General features: G+C 46.4%; 1 protein-coding gene and 1 non-coding gene across 3 annotated transcripts in view; both read left to right on the top strand.

Annotated features, from left to right (window-relative positions):
• Nucleotides 1-16,661, top strand: part of PRKCE (protein kinase C epsilon) — a 628,435-nt gene that overhangs the window by 579,089 nt on the left and 32,685 nt on the right. For both annotated transcript variants that reach the window (XM_064277139.1, XM_064277140.1), the window contains exons 12-13: nt 4,722-4,860; nt 11,725-11,913. In XM_064277139.1, coding sequence (XP_064133209.1) covers nt 4,722-4,860; nt 11,725-11,913 — 328 coding nt within the window. The remainder of the gene's footprint in view (nt 1-4,721; nt 4,861-11,724; nt 11,914-16,661) is intronic.
• On the top strand, nt 203-334 carry LOC111752695 (small nucleolar RNA SNORA13). Its single transcript, XR_002787573.1, has one exon. It is a non-coding gene; the product is annotated as a small nucleolar RNA SNORA13 (small nucleolar RNA).

The following is a 16,661-nucleotide window of genomic DNA, read 5'->3' as shown; positions in this document are numbered from 1 at the left end:
TAAGGATGCATAACACTCTACCATATTTATTGAGGGACATTTAGGCTTCTTCCAATATTTTCTTAGGGGAAAAGACCGCCGACCATGCCCTCCAAGCCCTGCCGTGGAGCAGGGGAGACTGGAAACAATTACTCCTTACCCCTTCCCTGGGGAGGCCTGGCCATCACTGCTGAAAAAGCAACACTGAAAGCCAACAAGTGTAGACCTGTGGGTTGCCCATTCGCTTGCAGAAACCAGTGAATGTGGTGTCAAAAGGCATCAATTAAATTCTTTGCAGCCATTTCCGGCCCTTGAACTTGATATCTTTGATGTAGGAACTGCATGAGTTACAGTTCACCATAGTTACCTTACAGTCGTTTGTTTACACGGCTGAATTTCAGTCTACCAAAATTAAAAGTCTGACTTCTCTTAACCAGTTTTAACTAATTTTTGTTAAAAAAAAGGATAATAGAAGCCAACAGGTGGAAGGATCCTGGGGCAGGAATAGGAAGTGGAAAGCCAGGGCCCTGGATGACAGTGCTAGAAGGAAGGGAGGGAAGGCAAGGGAACAGCATTGCAGAGTTCTCAGCCAGCTAGGGAGCACGCAGAGTGTCCGTGGTACCACCTTTCTCTTTCAGCAGCCTCCATCAGATACACACACAAGCGTACACACACACACGCACACGCACAGTCTCCCTCTCCCAGTTTCTTCTTCTTCCCCTCTGTCTCTCTCTGTCTTTGCTCCAGCATACATGGCCCTGGGCTCCCCTGGGCCCTCCCATTCACTGAAACCCATTCATGAACTGTTTCACACAGAGGGGCCTAGGACCAGCCAAGTTTGGTGCCAGGGATATGAGTATTTTTCTTTTTAGTAAGTCTAAAGACCTCCAGAAGAACAAAGTTCTAGTAATGGCCTTTCTCCACCACCCATCTATCAGTCTGTTGTACTATGTTTGTTGCATGTTACCATGATGCTGGAAGCTATCCCACCGGTATTTCAAATGCCACCAGGATCATCCATGATGGACAGGCTTCAGTGGAGCTTTCAGACTAAGACAGTCTGGGAAGAAGGGCCTGGTGATCTACTTCTGAAAAGCAGCCAATGAAAAGTCTAAGTCACAGCAGAACATTATCGATACAGCGCTGGAAGAAGAGCCCCTAGGTTGGCTGCAACAATGGACTCTAGTCTACCAACGATAGTGAATATGGCGCAGGACCGCAACGTTTATTTTCTGAGTCGGAGCTGACAACAAAAACTGACCTTTCTGGACCCCAGGGATCTTTCAAGCTGTCCAGTCTTCCCTGTCACGAAGGGAAGGAACATCAGTCACCAACTGGTGGTGTTGTGAGTTGGTTTCATGAGGAGAGTTAGAGTTTTAAACACAGACAGCAGAGGGGTACCTGAGGAAGCAACAGATGATGGTCCATCGGCTGCCTGTATGCTACCTGCAGTGTAGGGTGGCTTCTGCCCACAGGAAGGGAAAAGAGGGCAGGAGGCAAAGGGTTGGTGTGCACCTGGGGCCAGTGCCAGGACAGGTATAGAGGCAGGGGGTGGGGGGAATAAGACATCCCACCTTTTCTGATCCCATCCTGGAAAGAGTAGGAGCCCTGAGCTGAGGGAAAGGCTGCACCGATGTGCCCAGAAACGCCAAGACTTGTAGTTTTCAGACAGGGGCAAGGTTCAGGCTGGCCTCGGAATCTTCTGAATCGACTCCATTCACAAAAACTAGAAGATTTTTGCAAAAGATAAGTAAAACAATTCTTCCCATGACATAACAAGGGCTTTAAAAAGGCATGGTTTGAGGGGCGATATTTGGGGTCTTTGTAAAGTTGGGGTTGGTGGCTGTCATTGAAAGACGTCACCCAACATTAAGCCAGGAAGGCAGAGACAATGTGGCATATAGAGGCAAGAACACCAGCTTTCAGACCAAGAGACCTGAGTTCTGGTCCTGGTTCCACCAACTCCCTTTGTTGCCTTAAAGAAATGACTTACCTTCTTCAGGCCTTCATTTCCTTATTTCTGCACTGGTCACATGAGAGCCTGCTCTTCTGAACTAACAGTGTCCTTCAGAACATGAATGTGCATTGTAAACTGTGGGGTTGCAAATATTATTGCCAGTTATTGTGCACGCTGTCTGGGCCATGGAAAGGCAAGTCCAAATGCTAGAGCGTGAAGGGGAGCATGACTCAGCAGGGCCCACATGGTCAGCTTCCCACTGACCAGAGCATTTGTAAGTAGGCAGACAGGCCACCCAGTTCCCCCTAAGTCAGTTTCCGCATGAAGAAAGTGGGCATAACAATATTAAAGACCTCCCACTTTTATACACATGCTGTCTCATTAACCCTTAAAAGAAGCCTAGTGGCCATCTTAGATACAAGTATTGGCCTCTTTCCATCCAGAGCAAAGGAAAGTGAAGAAGATCAAAGACTCAAGGATACAATTAGTCCAAAGGACTAACGGACCACAGAAACCATAGCCTTCATTAGCCTGAGACCAGAAGAACTAAATGGTGCCCGGCTATCACTGCCAACTACTCTGACCAGGATCACAATAGAAGGTCCCTGTTAGAGTGGGGAAAAAAAGGTAGAACAAAACTCAAATTCATAAAAAAGACCAGATTTTCAGGTCTGGGAGAGACTGGAGGAACCCCCGAGACTTAGACACCGTTCTAACTTGGAACTGAAACCACTCCCGGAGATCACATTTCTGCCAAATAATAGGCCTACAAAATAAACAACACCTGTGAGGAATGTGCTTCTTAAAACTATCAACTATATGAAACCAAAAAGATAACACCTACCCAAAAACAAGGATGAGAAGGCAGGAAGGGGCAGGAAAACCAGATGAATGGAAATGGGCAACTTGGGGTAACGGGGAGACTGCTGACACATTGCAGGGATTGCAACTAATGTCACAGAACAACTTGTGTATAAACTAGTGAATGCGAATCTATTTTGCTCTGTAAAGCTTCACCTAAAGCACAAAAAAAAAAAAAAAAAAAGCTATGAGCAGGAATGTATCATGATCCTGGTTTGACAGATTCGGTAACTGAGACCAGCACCGTGACTTCACCAGGGCCACAACTAGTTATTGACACCCAGCCTCCTGTGTCATCTCCTGGCTGTCCCACCCTAGCCAGAGCTGAGCCTTGACCACACACAGTGGCCAGAGCTGGGAATTGGGGAGCCCTGGTCCCAGGGCCCTGGGCTTGGTTGGGTGCACTGTTCTTTTTCTCAAGAAGTCCCAGCTGTAAGCAGAAGCGAGGTCACAGGTGCAAGGCGGTCAGGTCCTAAAGTGCTTCCTGCCCCACCTTTGCACTTGGGCCTGGAGTCCTAATGGTAGCTGGATTTCAAGTCCAGACGCCAGCAGGCTTGTGAGAAAGGCTCATTCTTCTGAGCGCAGGGGAATGAGGCCTTCTTTGCAAGGCCCTCCAGCCTGGAGTGGCTGCTGAGGGAGAAGCAGGCCCAGACAGGGGACCTCCAGCCACACAGTCTGGGTCCTTCTGCAGGGCCAGATCTGGGGTGTCCAGACTCGGTTGGTAGGGGAATTCTTATCCAGAACCCCAGATTTTACACAAGATCTTATGCAGGCCCCCAAACTGCAAAACAGGCCACAGCGGAGCTGTATTGGTTGAGGCCAGGGAGTCCCACAACCCTCGGGTACTACACAGAGCTATCAGGGCTCTGCAGGTCCAGGTTATTGTAACCAAAGTATCTTCCTTCCTGCCACAAGACCTTTTCTGCACCCAGCCTGCTGGCCCCTTGTAGACTTAGGTTCCAAACTAATTGTGCTCAGGCAAGCAGGGCTCCCACTTCCCTCAGCATGAATTCCTAACACCTCACTTTGGCATTCTGGTAGCTCTGGTGGCGTAGTGGTTAAGTGCTTGGCTGCTAACCAAAAAGTTAACAGTTTGAATCTACCAGCTGTTCCTTGGAAACCCCGTGGGGCAGTTCTACCCTGTCCTATAGGGTCACTATTGAGTCAGAATCGACTCAGCAGCAACAGGCTTGGTTTTGGGGTTTCACCTTAGCATTTTGGGCTCTTTATTGTTTCAGCACCTCTCTTGCCTCCTTGTTCAGTGGGATCTGATTCACTGGTCTCTTTTGCATCTACTGTCTTGCCTTCCACCCTCTTACTTTTTAGCCTATCTAATCTTCACCCTCTCGCCAAGCTTCCCTTGAGAGTCAATGTTTCCTGGGAGCCCACACTGCTTGCACCAGACATCAGTGGTCTCCCTTACTGAAATGCAACGGCTCTCATCCTTGGTGTCCAACAAACTAGCGCCTGACCCTTATGTGGCTTTATCTGATTCATTGATGTTAAATGTGTCAGTCTTGTCCCCTCAGATGATCGCCACTCTTAACTCATGAAAGTAGGGAGGGGATAGGTTGCTTCCTTCTCTCACATCAGGGTCTAATTAATATGAATTCCAGTACATTAATGTATAGAAAAGCAAGGTCTCAATAAATAGCTACTGACTTTATTAAACAACAGCAGTCTGGATAGATTCCTGGGATTACTGAAGCTCCTCCCTCATGCTGGGGAGAATGGAGCCATTCTTGGGGGTTGGCCAGCATGGGAGAAATCTCCTGGACTTAGGTTGGTTGCTGGAGGTTTAGAGTCTCCTCAAGGACTTCCTTCTCTGGAGCAGATTGCCTGGAACGTGCATATTTCTCCAACTCAAGGAAACCGTATTGGGGTGAGTGGGGCATTAACCATACGCTTCTGGCCTGTCTTGCAGGGATTTGAAACTGGACAACATCCTACTAGATGCGGAAGGTCACTGCAAGCTGGCTGACTTTGGAATGTGCAAGGAAGGGATTCTGAACGGTGTGACAACCACCACGTTCTGTGGGACTCCTGACTACATAGCCCCCGAGGTAAGACCTGGAGCCAAGGGCCACCTCCTACTGGTGCCAGGGCTGATGTATGGGTCCATCTACCTGCATTGGAGTGTCTAGTGGTACTTGCAGAAGGCTCTGGAAAACCAGGGTGGATTCTGGGGAGGAGAGAGAAGAGGAAAGGCAAGAGGGCTGCTGATTTCTCCATAAGGAAGTGGTAGTGGTGGTGATGGGTGAACTGGGAGTAACAAGCCAAATCTGGCCAGGTCGTCACTGAACATTGCTCTCCTGTACTAGTCCAGAACCAACAATGAAACTGGGACCAAGAGACATTTGTTGACTTGTATTGTTTTCGCTTCTCAATAAGCAGAATAAACGAGTGCCACTGTAAAGGCAGAACTTAGTTTTATCAACTGTAATTTGCCTACAATAAGACCTCGGATGATCTGTCATTTTGAATGTCATGGCAATTCCACACAGTGGGCATAAAGGATGGGGTAGGAATAGGAGAGTGACTGTGTCTCATCATAAACAAAGACCAGAGATGTTCATTGTGAATCTTGCCAGTGGCTTACCTTTCATCAAAGTTGTGTGGACCTTTTGCTCATTATAAATTGTTTGTTTGCCTTGGGCTTCTCCAGGCCAATCTTGCCCAAACTGAGCAATACCTAATATGATATGATTCAGATTTAAGGCATGGTCTATGATAGATACCTAGTAAAAATGGTCTTGAGGGTTCTGACACGTAGTAAACTGGAACAGAAGTAACAATCTCTGTTAGATACTGCCCATGGTGGATGGGTGTTAGCACAATCACATTTAATTTTCTTTCATTGGGCATTGTTCGAGCACCTGCTAGACACAAAGCAATGTGGTAGGTAAAGACTTGACTAAGACACCGGTTCCAGGAACTTTTAAAGGAACTTTTGGTTTAGAGGGAGTGACAGATGAACAAACAACTAATTAAGCAGAATAACTAAGTGTACAAAACAAGATGGTACTCCCAGGGATCAGGGAAGACTTCTTGGAGTGCCTGGTGGGTGAACTGAGTTGTAAATAAGCAGGATTTCCATTGGTGAGAGAAGTGGAGAAGACATTTTTGAAACAACACAGGGAGGATTGGAGTGGGTATGGGAGGGGGAAGGAGGTCCAGAATCCCTGGGCTCTGAATCCTTTGTGGGCAGGGCCTGTGCTTCTAATCTGGGCACTGCCAAGGTCCAGCACAGGAGTCAGGCTCTTCGTAATAACTTGCTGAATGAATGAATGAGAACTCTGTGAGACTCCAACATGAGCAAAGACCAAGGAGAGAAGAATTTGGGACCCTTTTCAGGGAAGGTAAATAGTGTAGTTAGAATATAGGGGTTTGTTGTACTGTGGTGGCTTGCGTGTTGCTATGATACTGGAAGCTCTGCTGCTGGGTATTTCAACTACTGAGTCACCCATGGTGGAAAGGTTTCAGTGGAGCTTCCAGACTAAGACAGACTGGAAAAAAGGCCTGGTGATCTGCTTCCTAAAATTAGTCAATGAAAACCCTATGGATCATGGCAGAATATTGTCTGATACAGTGTTGGAAGATGAGACTTCTAGTTTGGAAGGTACTATACAATATCTACAACAATGAATTCCAACATACCAAGATTATGGGAATGGCACAGGACAGGGCAATGTTTCCTTCTGTGGTACATGCGTCACCAGGAATCAGAGCTGACTCAGTGGCAACGACTGTGCTCAAAGAATGAATGAGATTAGGATCAAGGAGAGCCTCCCCCAAAGAATGACACCTTCATCCTGTGGGAACTGTGGACCCACTAAGGGTGTCTCAGTGGAAGAGAGACATAGTCGGACCTGCCCCAGGAATAAGACAGGCAACAGCAACGCACTGTGGCAGGGAAGGCAGAGAATTAGGGGAGGGAGGCTAGTTGAGTCGGTTCACAGAGCAGATGAGGCATGGGAAGGTGCTAGGAGGATGGTAGCAGTGGACATCCTGAGTAATAGGCAACTTCCCTTTAGAAACTTTATCTTCAAAGAAGTCTGTAGTGACTTGAATCCATCTCTACTAGTGTATTCCTTTAGCAAGAATGCTGGGAATTCAAGGAAAACAAAATGAAAGCTAGGCCTCTCCATTGGGACCTGTTTTGCTCACTATCCCCCTCATTCATTTTTATTACCAGAACTCTCGGCTCTGGCCCCTACGTGAGCTGTCACGAGGTTGACAGTCCAGTGTAGTTGTTAAAGACCCAGCCCAAGGCAAACATTCGCTTTATGACGAACAAAACCCCACCCATACAACTTTGATGAATGGCAACCCACTGGTGAGACTCATGATGAACAACTGTGATTTCTGTTTACGCCTAGATGCAGTCGCTCTCCCGTTGCCACCTTATCCTCCATGTCCACTGCGTGGAATGACCACTACACTTGAAATGGCAAACCATTTCTGGTCATACTGTAGGCAAATCACAGCTGACAAAGGTGTTGTTACCTTTGTCAAGGGCCACTGGGAAGATCAAATGAAATTCTGCACCTAACGCACTGAACACAGCACCGGGCCTACATCAAGTGCTGGGTAACTGTGGCTCTCGTCATCCCCATCATAGATGTTAGGCTGTGCAGTGGGGAGAAGCACAGTCCTGAGAGTTGAGATAAGGTCACACTTGGCCCCAAATGTCTCCATGGGACCTTGATCAAGTCATGGAACATTTTTGAGCTTCTTTTGAATAGGAATAATAACTTCTTGCCCTATCCACACATCAAGCTGTTTTGAGAATCTAATGAGATTATAGCATGGAAATGCTTCAAAAAGCATAACCTTCTTTTCAAATACAAGGGGTGGTAAGGCAACGATTAACCCTGAAACCAGAGACAACTTCTGAGGCATTAACTCTGCCCCAGTGCTTCTCTTCCCACCGTATGCCCTCTGGCCAGCCCCCATAGCACCCCTCTCCTTCCTCCACACCCATACCCTGTTCCCAGGATGTGACCTGGCCCTGTGTCATCAGGCCCAATGTCTGCTGCTTCTCTCTTAGCCTGGCTCTGACCCTCTCGAGGTGTTGGCTGCCACAGCAGGTGCCCTCCCATGGTGTGCAAAGCCTTGCCCTTCTCAGCTGCTCCATCACTGGAGAGGTGATTAGGAAGCAGATAATTAGGGCCAAGCCTAAAAGGAAGTTGACAAAAGATGCCGCCCAAAACCAGAAGGCTTAAGAGGGAGACTGGGGGAAGGTGGGCAGGGCCGCTCTGCGGTTTACATAGCGCTATCCAGCACACACAAGGCCACCTGGAGGCCACTCTACTCCCACTGCATGGAGACACAGAACCCAGGATGTCCCACCTGCCCAAGATGGAGGGTGGCCACCTTAGTGCCCAGCACCTCCTGAGCCCAAGAGGGAAGGGAACATGCTCAGTGAGACATATGTGCACATGCCAGCCAGTCACAAAAGGTTAGCTGCCTCCTGAATGTTTGCAATTGGGTTTGGCTCACTGGTAGGTTCAGAAGAATGCTATAGCCCCTACCCTCTGGTGGTTTATAGATAGTCTGAGGAGTCAGGTGAACATGAAAAGACAACTAAAAACATGGTAGTATGTGGAAAGCACCCACAAATCTTAGGAACAGGCAAGGTCCTAAGATTTCAGAGGATAGGAGAAAAAGTACCATGGCTGATGAAATCTATGAAACTTTCTGGAAGAGATGGGTCATAACCAGGACCTTGAAGGATGGAAACTAATGGTAACCATGCTCATACAGGTTGGAGCGCTAGATCTTTCAAGTTTGAAGGAGGAACTGGCTTTAACTTTGGAATAGAGAAGAATTACTGATGTCTTGGGATAATGCAGCCTATAGCCTTGACCTTTCAGACATTATGTGCTCACCACTGGGCTGAGAACATTGGTACTAACCAAACAGATTGTTATTGTTAGCTATTGTCAAGTCCATTCCGACACATAGCTACCCCATGAACAATAGAGCAAACTGCTGCAAACCCGTGCCATTCTCACAATTGTTGTTATGTTTGAGCCCATTGTTGCTGTTACCGTGTCAATCCATTTCGTTGAGGGCCTTCCTGTTTTTTGCTGACCTGCTACTTTACTAAGCATGATGTCCTTCTCCAGGGACTGGTCCCTCCTGATAACATGTCCAAAGTAAGTGAGCCGAATTCTTCCCATCCCTGCTTCTAAGGAGCATTGTGGCTGTACTTCTTCCAAGACAGATGTGTTCATTCCTCTAGAAGCCCATGGTATATTCAATATTCTTCACCAACATCCATAATTCAAAGGTATCAATACTTCTTCAGTCTTCCTTATTCATTGACCCGCTTCCGCATGCATATGAGGCGATTGAAAATACCATGGATTAGGTCAGGCACACCTTAGTCCTCAGGGTGACATCTTTGCTTTTTAACACTTTAAAGAGGTCTTTTGCTGTATTTTCTCACATTCCTTTTCATTCCGAATTTGGAAGATTCCCAAAACATGTATTGTTTTCACTGTTTTCAAGATGCTTCTACCGAAGTCTTTTTATTTACCCCAAGCAATTTTTAATCTCTAGAAAGATGTTTTGAGTAAACAACAGAAAGACCAGATCCTCAAGGCCAACGTCCTCTTCTCTGACCGTATTGAAATTTGAGAACTGAACTGGATCCTTCTCTTGGCCCTGAGAAGTTATCCTGACTGAGGTGTTCTATGGGAGCTAGAATGGTCAGACGTAGCCTTTTCCCTTTTTTGTTGGGGGGGGTGGTCCTTGGAGTGTACCCACTTTTAGGACATGCCCTGCAGCCTTGCTTCTCCATTACACTCTCACTTTATGGAACTCTTTATAGGTGTACGGAGCTGGGAGCAACCTAGAGAGGTCATCTCAGATACCCCCCTGTTTCTGGGCAGGACCATGCCTAAACCCGCTCTGACCGATAAGAAGAGATCATGGGATGGGAACTTCATTATACCTTTCTTAGCCATGGAGACAGCTCAGCATTTATTTCTCTTCTGAGCCAAACATACATCATTGGCCTGCTGCATATTGTATATACATGGACACTAGACCTAACAGAAGAAAGCTTAGATTTAATACCACCTTCCAATAATATGGAGCTTTGCATTTTGCAGTATTTTTTAAAACCTTCCACCCTGATGAATCTTGTGAGGTTAAATTGAGAATCTGAGTCCCATGTGATAAATGAGTAAGTCAATGACTAGCTTAAGCTCACTCAGAAAATTAAGCATCAGATGTGGGATGGAATGTAAATACCTTGGCTGATCTTCTACCTCCTTCTGCTCTAACCTATGACCAGTGCGTGCTCCAGAAAAGTTAGAATGGGGGGCAGTTCCTTCCTTTTCAGAAGGTTCCGCAGCATCATCACTTCACATAGAATTCCTCTCATCCATTAAAACTATGATTCAGTTTGTAAAACTTCTGTCCATTCTGCAGGAAGCTCATGGCATACATTATCAGTACCAAGATGTCATACACGTATTTAAGTAAATTCAACTCTATGTATTCAACCAGAGGGAGAAAAGAGAGAGAGAGAAAAAGAGCATGGATAAGAGAAGTGACCATTGTCAAAGACAAAATGCGCAGAACAATTAAGGAGATGGTTTTATGCAGGACTATTGCAGTAGGGAGAATGTTCATTAATGAGGAACGTCTCAAAGGAAGGAAGGGGGTCAGGGGTTTTGTAGAGGAGGTAAACAGGGAGCTGTAGCAGAGTCATGATGAACAATGGGGATGGGTCTTCTCTCTGAGACATTGAGGAAGAGTAGACCTGGGTCGTATCCCACGGGCAAGAGCATAGTGGTCTCTTGTGGTGAGAACAGAAAAGGAAGCGGGGGGTTCGTAACCAACATTTTTTTCCAGGAGCGAGGGCTTAAGTAAAGTTCACTATGGTCATCGTTTAAATAAGGCTGCAATTCTGCCCTTCTTTCCACTCAGCAAGCATGCCCCGGCCTGAACGGGAGACGGAAGAGCAGAACCTGCTTCACCCTCCTTCACTTTCTGCCTGCTTGTGTCTCCCTTCTGTGTCTTGCTTCCCTGACTCTGATTTTAGTGTTAAAAAAAAAAAAAAATGCATTGTTTAACTTGGCCCTAAATGCAAGTCAGGAACTTCATCTGATGCTTATATAAAGAAACGGCTATTTCTTCCCGCTGTAGGACAGGTGGTTGACTTACTGGATTTGACACCAATGTAGTGCCTCCTCAAGTTAATTTTCACTGGGTTTGCTGATATAGAACCTGTTCTATAACAGCAACTTGGAGGGGCGGAGAATTGGGCAGTTGCAGCTCCTTCCATGGCTACTTGGCTCAGGCATTGCTGGTGTTGGGGTCTATGGTGGAGTCTATGGTGGGGGGTCTATGGTGGTGTCTTTGATGGGGGTCTATAGTGGGATCTTTATCAGGGTCTGTGGTGGAGGGTCTATGGTGGGGTCTGTGGAGCCCTTGTGGTAAAGTAGTTAAGAGCTCAGGCTGCTAACCAAAAAGTCGGTGGTTCGAATCTACCAGTTGATCCTTGAAAACCCTATGGGGCAGTTCTACTTGTCCTATAGGGTCACTGTGAGTTGGAATTGTCTCGACGGTGCACAACAACAACATGGTGGTGTCTATGTGGTATCTTTTGTGGATCTTTGGTGGGGTCTATGCGGGGTCTTTGGTGGGGTCTTTTTGGGGTCTTTGGTGGGGTCTTTTGGGGGTCTGTGGTAGAGGTTCTATGGTGGAGGGTCTGTGGTGGGATCTTTGGTGGGTTCTCTGGTGGGGTCTATAGTGGGGCCTTTTTGGGGTCTGTGGTGGAGGATCTATGGTAGAGGGTCTGTGGTGGGGTCTATGGTAGGGCCTATGGTGGAGTCTTTGGTGGGCCCTCACACACACTGCTGGCCTTTCCCCAGGCTTTGCCTCCTCTGACTGTGCTGTTTCCTGAACAGATCCTACAGGAGTTGGAGTATGGCCCTTCGGTGGACTGGTGGGCCCTGGGGGTACTGATGTATGAGATGATGGCTGGGCAGCCCCCGTTTGAGGCTGACAATGAGGACGACCTCTTTGAGTCCATCCTTCATGATGACGTGCTGTACCCGGTCTGGCTCAGCAAGGAGGCTGTCAGCATCTTGAAAGCGGTGAGTCCCCTAGCCCTCCAGTATGTGTGTCTCTTTCTTGATCTACTGTCCCTCCCTCTTCCCTCTCTCTCCTTCCACACTCATCCTTTCTCCTTTCTCTCTCCAGTGCTCTTTTTCCCTGTTCTCACTGTTGTGCTCTCCTGACTGCTGAATGTGAGGAGTCAAGGGCAGTCACCCTGGGCATCCAGATGTAGTTCAGAAGGCTGCTTCCAAGAGAATGGGGCCTGGGATCAACTGCTCTTCTTGTGGGAGAGGGATGGCATGTTTGTGGTTCCTGGAACAGGGCACGTGTAGGTCTGTGTCTTCCTGTGTCTAGAAGAAGCAGAACCCACCCAAATGGCGTTGTCATCACCCTGCCACTGATGCTCTGGGGCTAGGCCTCTTTCCTTGTCACCCAGTGGCCTGTCTTTACTCTAGCACCGGTGATGGGAGGGGAGGGCTCTGTGTCCACAATAGCATCGCTGTGGCTGAACAGCTGATCAGAAAGGAGGTGTCCACTCAAAATACAAGCAGCCATGCTTTACTCAGACATTTGATAGACACTGCCCTTACTAATAATCCCCCACATGTGAAAATGCTTAATCTTTCCAAACACAGCTGTTTCTACAATGTGCTGGCACCAACTGTGTCAAGTAAATGATGTTATCTCTCCCCTTTTGAAAGATGTGGAAGGCAAGGGACAAAGAAGGAAATAGACTAGTTTGTCCAAGGCCTCCCCACTAGGTTGAGGCGGGACCAGGTGACAACCAGAAACCTTGACTTCCAGTCCTGGCTTCTTTCACCCACCAGAATTCCCTAGGCTTCAGTAGTTTGCATGCCACATTCACAAAATTTGTCATTTTCAAGTACCCTTTGCATCATTATTTACTTTTCTTATTTTTGAATCGACTCTCGATATTTACCTAATAATATGTACTTTACAAGGAACTTTTTGTCACTATTGAAGCTAGAAAATCTGTATCACTTGCCATAACTAATTAACATCACCCATCATATGAAGATGTTTTAATGACCTAAACTCCTTTTGTAGATACCTGGTGGCACACATACCACATTTTAGAAAATGACATATGAGAACATCTTACTCTTTTCTGTGGTTCTTTTTTTTTTCTCCTTCCTTTCGTCTGTCCATTACCTCATTCCCTCTTTTTCTTTCTCATCTACTTCTCTTTCTCTCTCTCTCCCTTTCTCTTTCTCCCTTTCATTAGTTCTGTGAACTACTATTTATCGTTTCCGATGGACCCGTGTTGTGCTAGATGCTAAGTATTGGTAAATATAACAGCCGTGGTCCCTTAACGTGTGGAGCGATAATCCGGTGAGAGAAGGCCAATAAATAAATAATACATCCATACATAGTGCAGTGAAGGAAGCAAATAGACTGTGTTTATTCACTCATTCATTTATTCAACAAATATTTACTGAGCATCTAGTATGTGCCAGGTACTAAGCCAGGTATTGGCAATGTAGTACACAAAGTCCAAGCTTTTGTGATGCCTACAGCCTAGTGAATAAATGAATAGACAAAAAAAACTGTATATTGTACTAAGTGATAATGAGTGCTAAAAAGAAACATGAGGTGGGATAACGGGACAAAGAGTGACAGGGCGGTGGATGGGGGGAAGTTGTTTTTGTTAACTGCCATCAAGTCAGATCCAACTCATAGCAACCTTGTGTATATTGGAACGAAATGTTGTCCGGGTCTGCACTATCTTCATGGTAGTTGGTATGTACGAGCCCATTGTTGCAGAATTGTGTCAGTCCCTCTCATTGAGGATTCCCCTTGTTTTTGCTGACCCTTTCCTTTACTAAACATAATGTCTTCTTCTAGAGATTGGTCTTTCCTGATGACATGTCCAAAGTAACCACTATCCTTGCTTCTAAGGAGCATTCTGGTTGTATTTCTTCTAAGACAGATTTATTCGTTCTTTTGGCAGTCCATGGTCTATTCAGTATTCTTTACCAACATCACAGTTCAAAAGTAATCTTCTGTCTTCATTTGTCATTATCCAACTTTCTCATACATGTGAAGTGATTGAAAAGACCATGGCTCAAATCAGGTGCACTTTAGTCATCAAAGCGACATCTTTGCTTTCTGAAATTTTAAGGAGGCCTTTTGTAGCAAATTTGGCCAATGCAGTAGGTCTTTTGATTTCTTGACTGCTGCTTCCATGAGTGTTGATTATTGATCCAAGCAAAACGAAATCATTGACAACTTCCGTTTCTTCTCTATTCACCATAATGTTGTTTATCAATTCAGTTGCAAGGATTTTCGTTTTCTTCACATTCAGGTGTAAGCCATACTGAAGGCTGTAGTCTTTGACCTTCATCAGTAAGTGCTTCCAGTTGTCTCATTTTCAGCAAACAAGGTTGTATCATCTTCGTATCACAGGTTATTAATGAGTCTCCCTCCAAAACTGATACTGCATTGTTCTTCATCTAGTCCGGCTTCCTGTATTATTTTTTCTGCATACGGATAGAATAAGGTGAAAGAATATGACCCTGTCACACACCTTTTCTAATTTGGAGCCACACAATATCCCCTTGTTCTGTTTGAACAACTGCCTCTTGATCCTCTTATGGGTTCCGCTGTGAATAATTTATTCTGGAATTCTCATTCTTCGCAATGTTATTCATAATTGGTTATGATCCACAGAGTTGAATGCCTTTGCATAGTCAATAAAACACAGATAAGCTTCCTTCTGGTCTTCTCTGCTTTCAACCAAGATCCATCTGACAAGGGCAATGATACCTCTCACTCCACACCCTCCCCATGCAGGGGAGGGAGAGGAGTGTGATTGTTTCAAGGAAGCCCTCTCCAATAAGGTGACATTGAAGCAGAAACCTGACTGAGGGGAGGTTTCAGTCATGTGAATTCCAAGAAGATGGGTTCGATTCTGGCTGACAGCTAGATAGCCCAGAGGGTCAGATAGGACTTGTGTTCATTTGTTCTATCTCTTCTTACACTTCGGAGCTGCATTGTGGGGGCATCTCTGAAAAGACAGCAGAGGACCCTCACTGATAATTGAATTGGGCTGGGGATGGGGGCCTTTGCCTCCTTTATTTCCTGAGCCCCATCTTTTCCCAAGTCAGGTGTTCGAACTGCCTAGTTGAACAGCTGAGGAAAAACCTGTTGAGGCAGTCAGAACAATGGGAATGGCAGAGCCGCTCACTTGTTCCTGGCCCTGAACACCTTCCTGCGAGTCCCCCTGTCAGCATGCCAGCTGAGCCGTTTTGTGTTTGGACGATGACGTAGATCACTGATTGTTAAATACAGGCCAGTTTGCTCCCACCGCAAGAGACATTTGGCAATTTCTGGAGACATTTTTGGTTGTTACAACTCTGGGGGGGGTGTGGCAGGGAGGGAGCTGTTACTGGCATCTAGTGATCAGAGCCCTGGATGCTGTTCTATATCCTATAACGCACAGGGCAACTCCCCACGACAAAGAATTATCCTGTCTAAAATGTCAGTAGCACCGAGGCTGAGACCCTCTGACCTGCAGAGATTCAAAAATTTAGAGGATGGGGTTGAGGGGGATGAAGGCACCCTGTGAGAAGAGCATCTGGCTGGGGTGGGGGCGGCTTCCTGAGATATTAAAACCTGTCTGTGTATATCCTAGCTCTGGTAATTCCCACCCCCACCCCCCGCCAGAAGAGGGAGGGCAGGAAGAGCTGAGGAAGTAAGGAGGAGTCTTCCACTCCCTGGGCTTTGGAACACTTCACTTCCTCACATTGTCATGCAGTTGATGCTAGGGCCAGGCTGGGTTTTCCAGGGCTCTGGCCCCTGAGCTGGTCTCTCAGGCTGCTGCCTATGTGTAGGTGATGCAGAACCCTAGAGGGGGCCATTTGCATCCCAGAGTTGTGCAATGCACAACCTGTGCAACAGTAAATGGCAGTCCTGATGCCTTCCTCCCTCAGCACTGTGCCTGGAAACCCAGCCTTCAGCACGCTACTCAGTCATTAAAATTTACTGAGTTCCCAAAAGGAGCTGGGCACCAAGGAGGCTGGGATGATAGGACTGCTTCCTGTGTCATAGAGCTCACCATCCACTTAGGGAAAGAGATGTTAAGACAAGTTATAATTTAAATAAACAAGGAACCTGGGCTCCCAGGTATCAGCAGGGGAGAAACCTGGAGATGCTTTTTACAGAAGGAGCATTTTAACTGGTTCTTGGAGGATACGCAGGAACTGGAGAGTGGCATTCCAGCCAGAGACAATAAAGGATGCGAAAGTCCAGTGAGGTAGATTGGGGTTAGACTAAGAAGTTCCCACGTGCCATGTTAGGAGTGTGAACTCTATCCTGTGGGCATGAAGAAGCCATCTGAGGTGTTTGAGCAGGGTTGACCGACACCAACTTGTAGAGTGGAAAGATGGAGTACGTTGGTACTGCTTCTGGCTCGTGTTTACCCACCACCCTTGCTCTCTCATCTGTGGCTCTCACCCCTGTAATGGCATTTAGCTCGTGTCTATGTGCTTCAGTTTCACGGGCACCAGGCAAGAGACAAAAAATTCTCCCTTGCTGATGAAGTCTGAAATTCCACCATTATGGATTTATTCCTTTGGATTAGATTTTCTACTGTCAAGTTCCTTTGATAAAATGCAGACACTCAGTTTTTACCCCATGACATAGAACATGTCGTCTCTAATACACACACACACACCCCTTTATTTTGAGTGGCTGTCAGAAATATTTCTACCTATGGCACTTCTTTTTTTTCAAGATTATATGGAAATGTATCTGCTCAATTAAA

The sequence above is a fragment of the Loxodonta africana genome, chromosome 26, assembly GCF_030014295.1.
Source record: "Loxodonta africana isolate mLoxAfr1 chromosome 26, mLoxAfr1.hap2, whole genome shotgun sequence".
Lineage (NCBI taxonomy): Eukaryota > Metazoa > Chordata > Mammalia > Proboscidea > Elephantidae > Loxodonta > Loxodonta africana.
The sequence above is the reverse complement of the archived record's forward strand: the minus strand, read 5'-3'. Positions and strand labels throughout refer to the sequence as shown.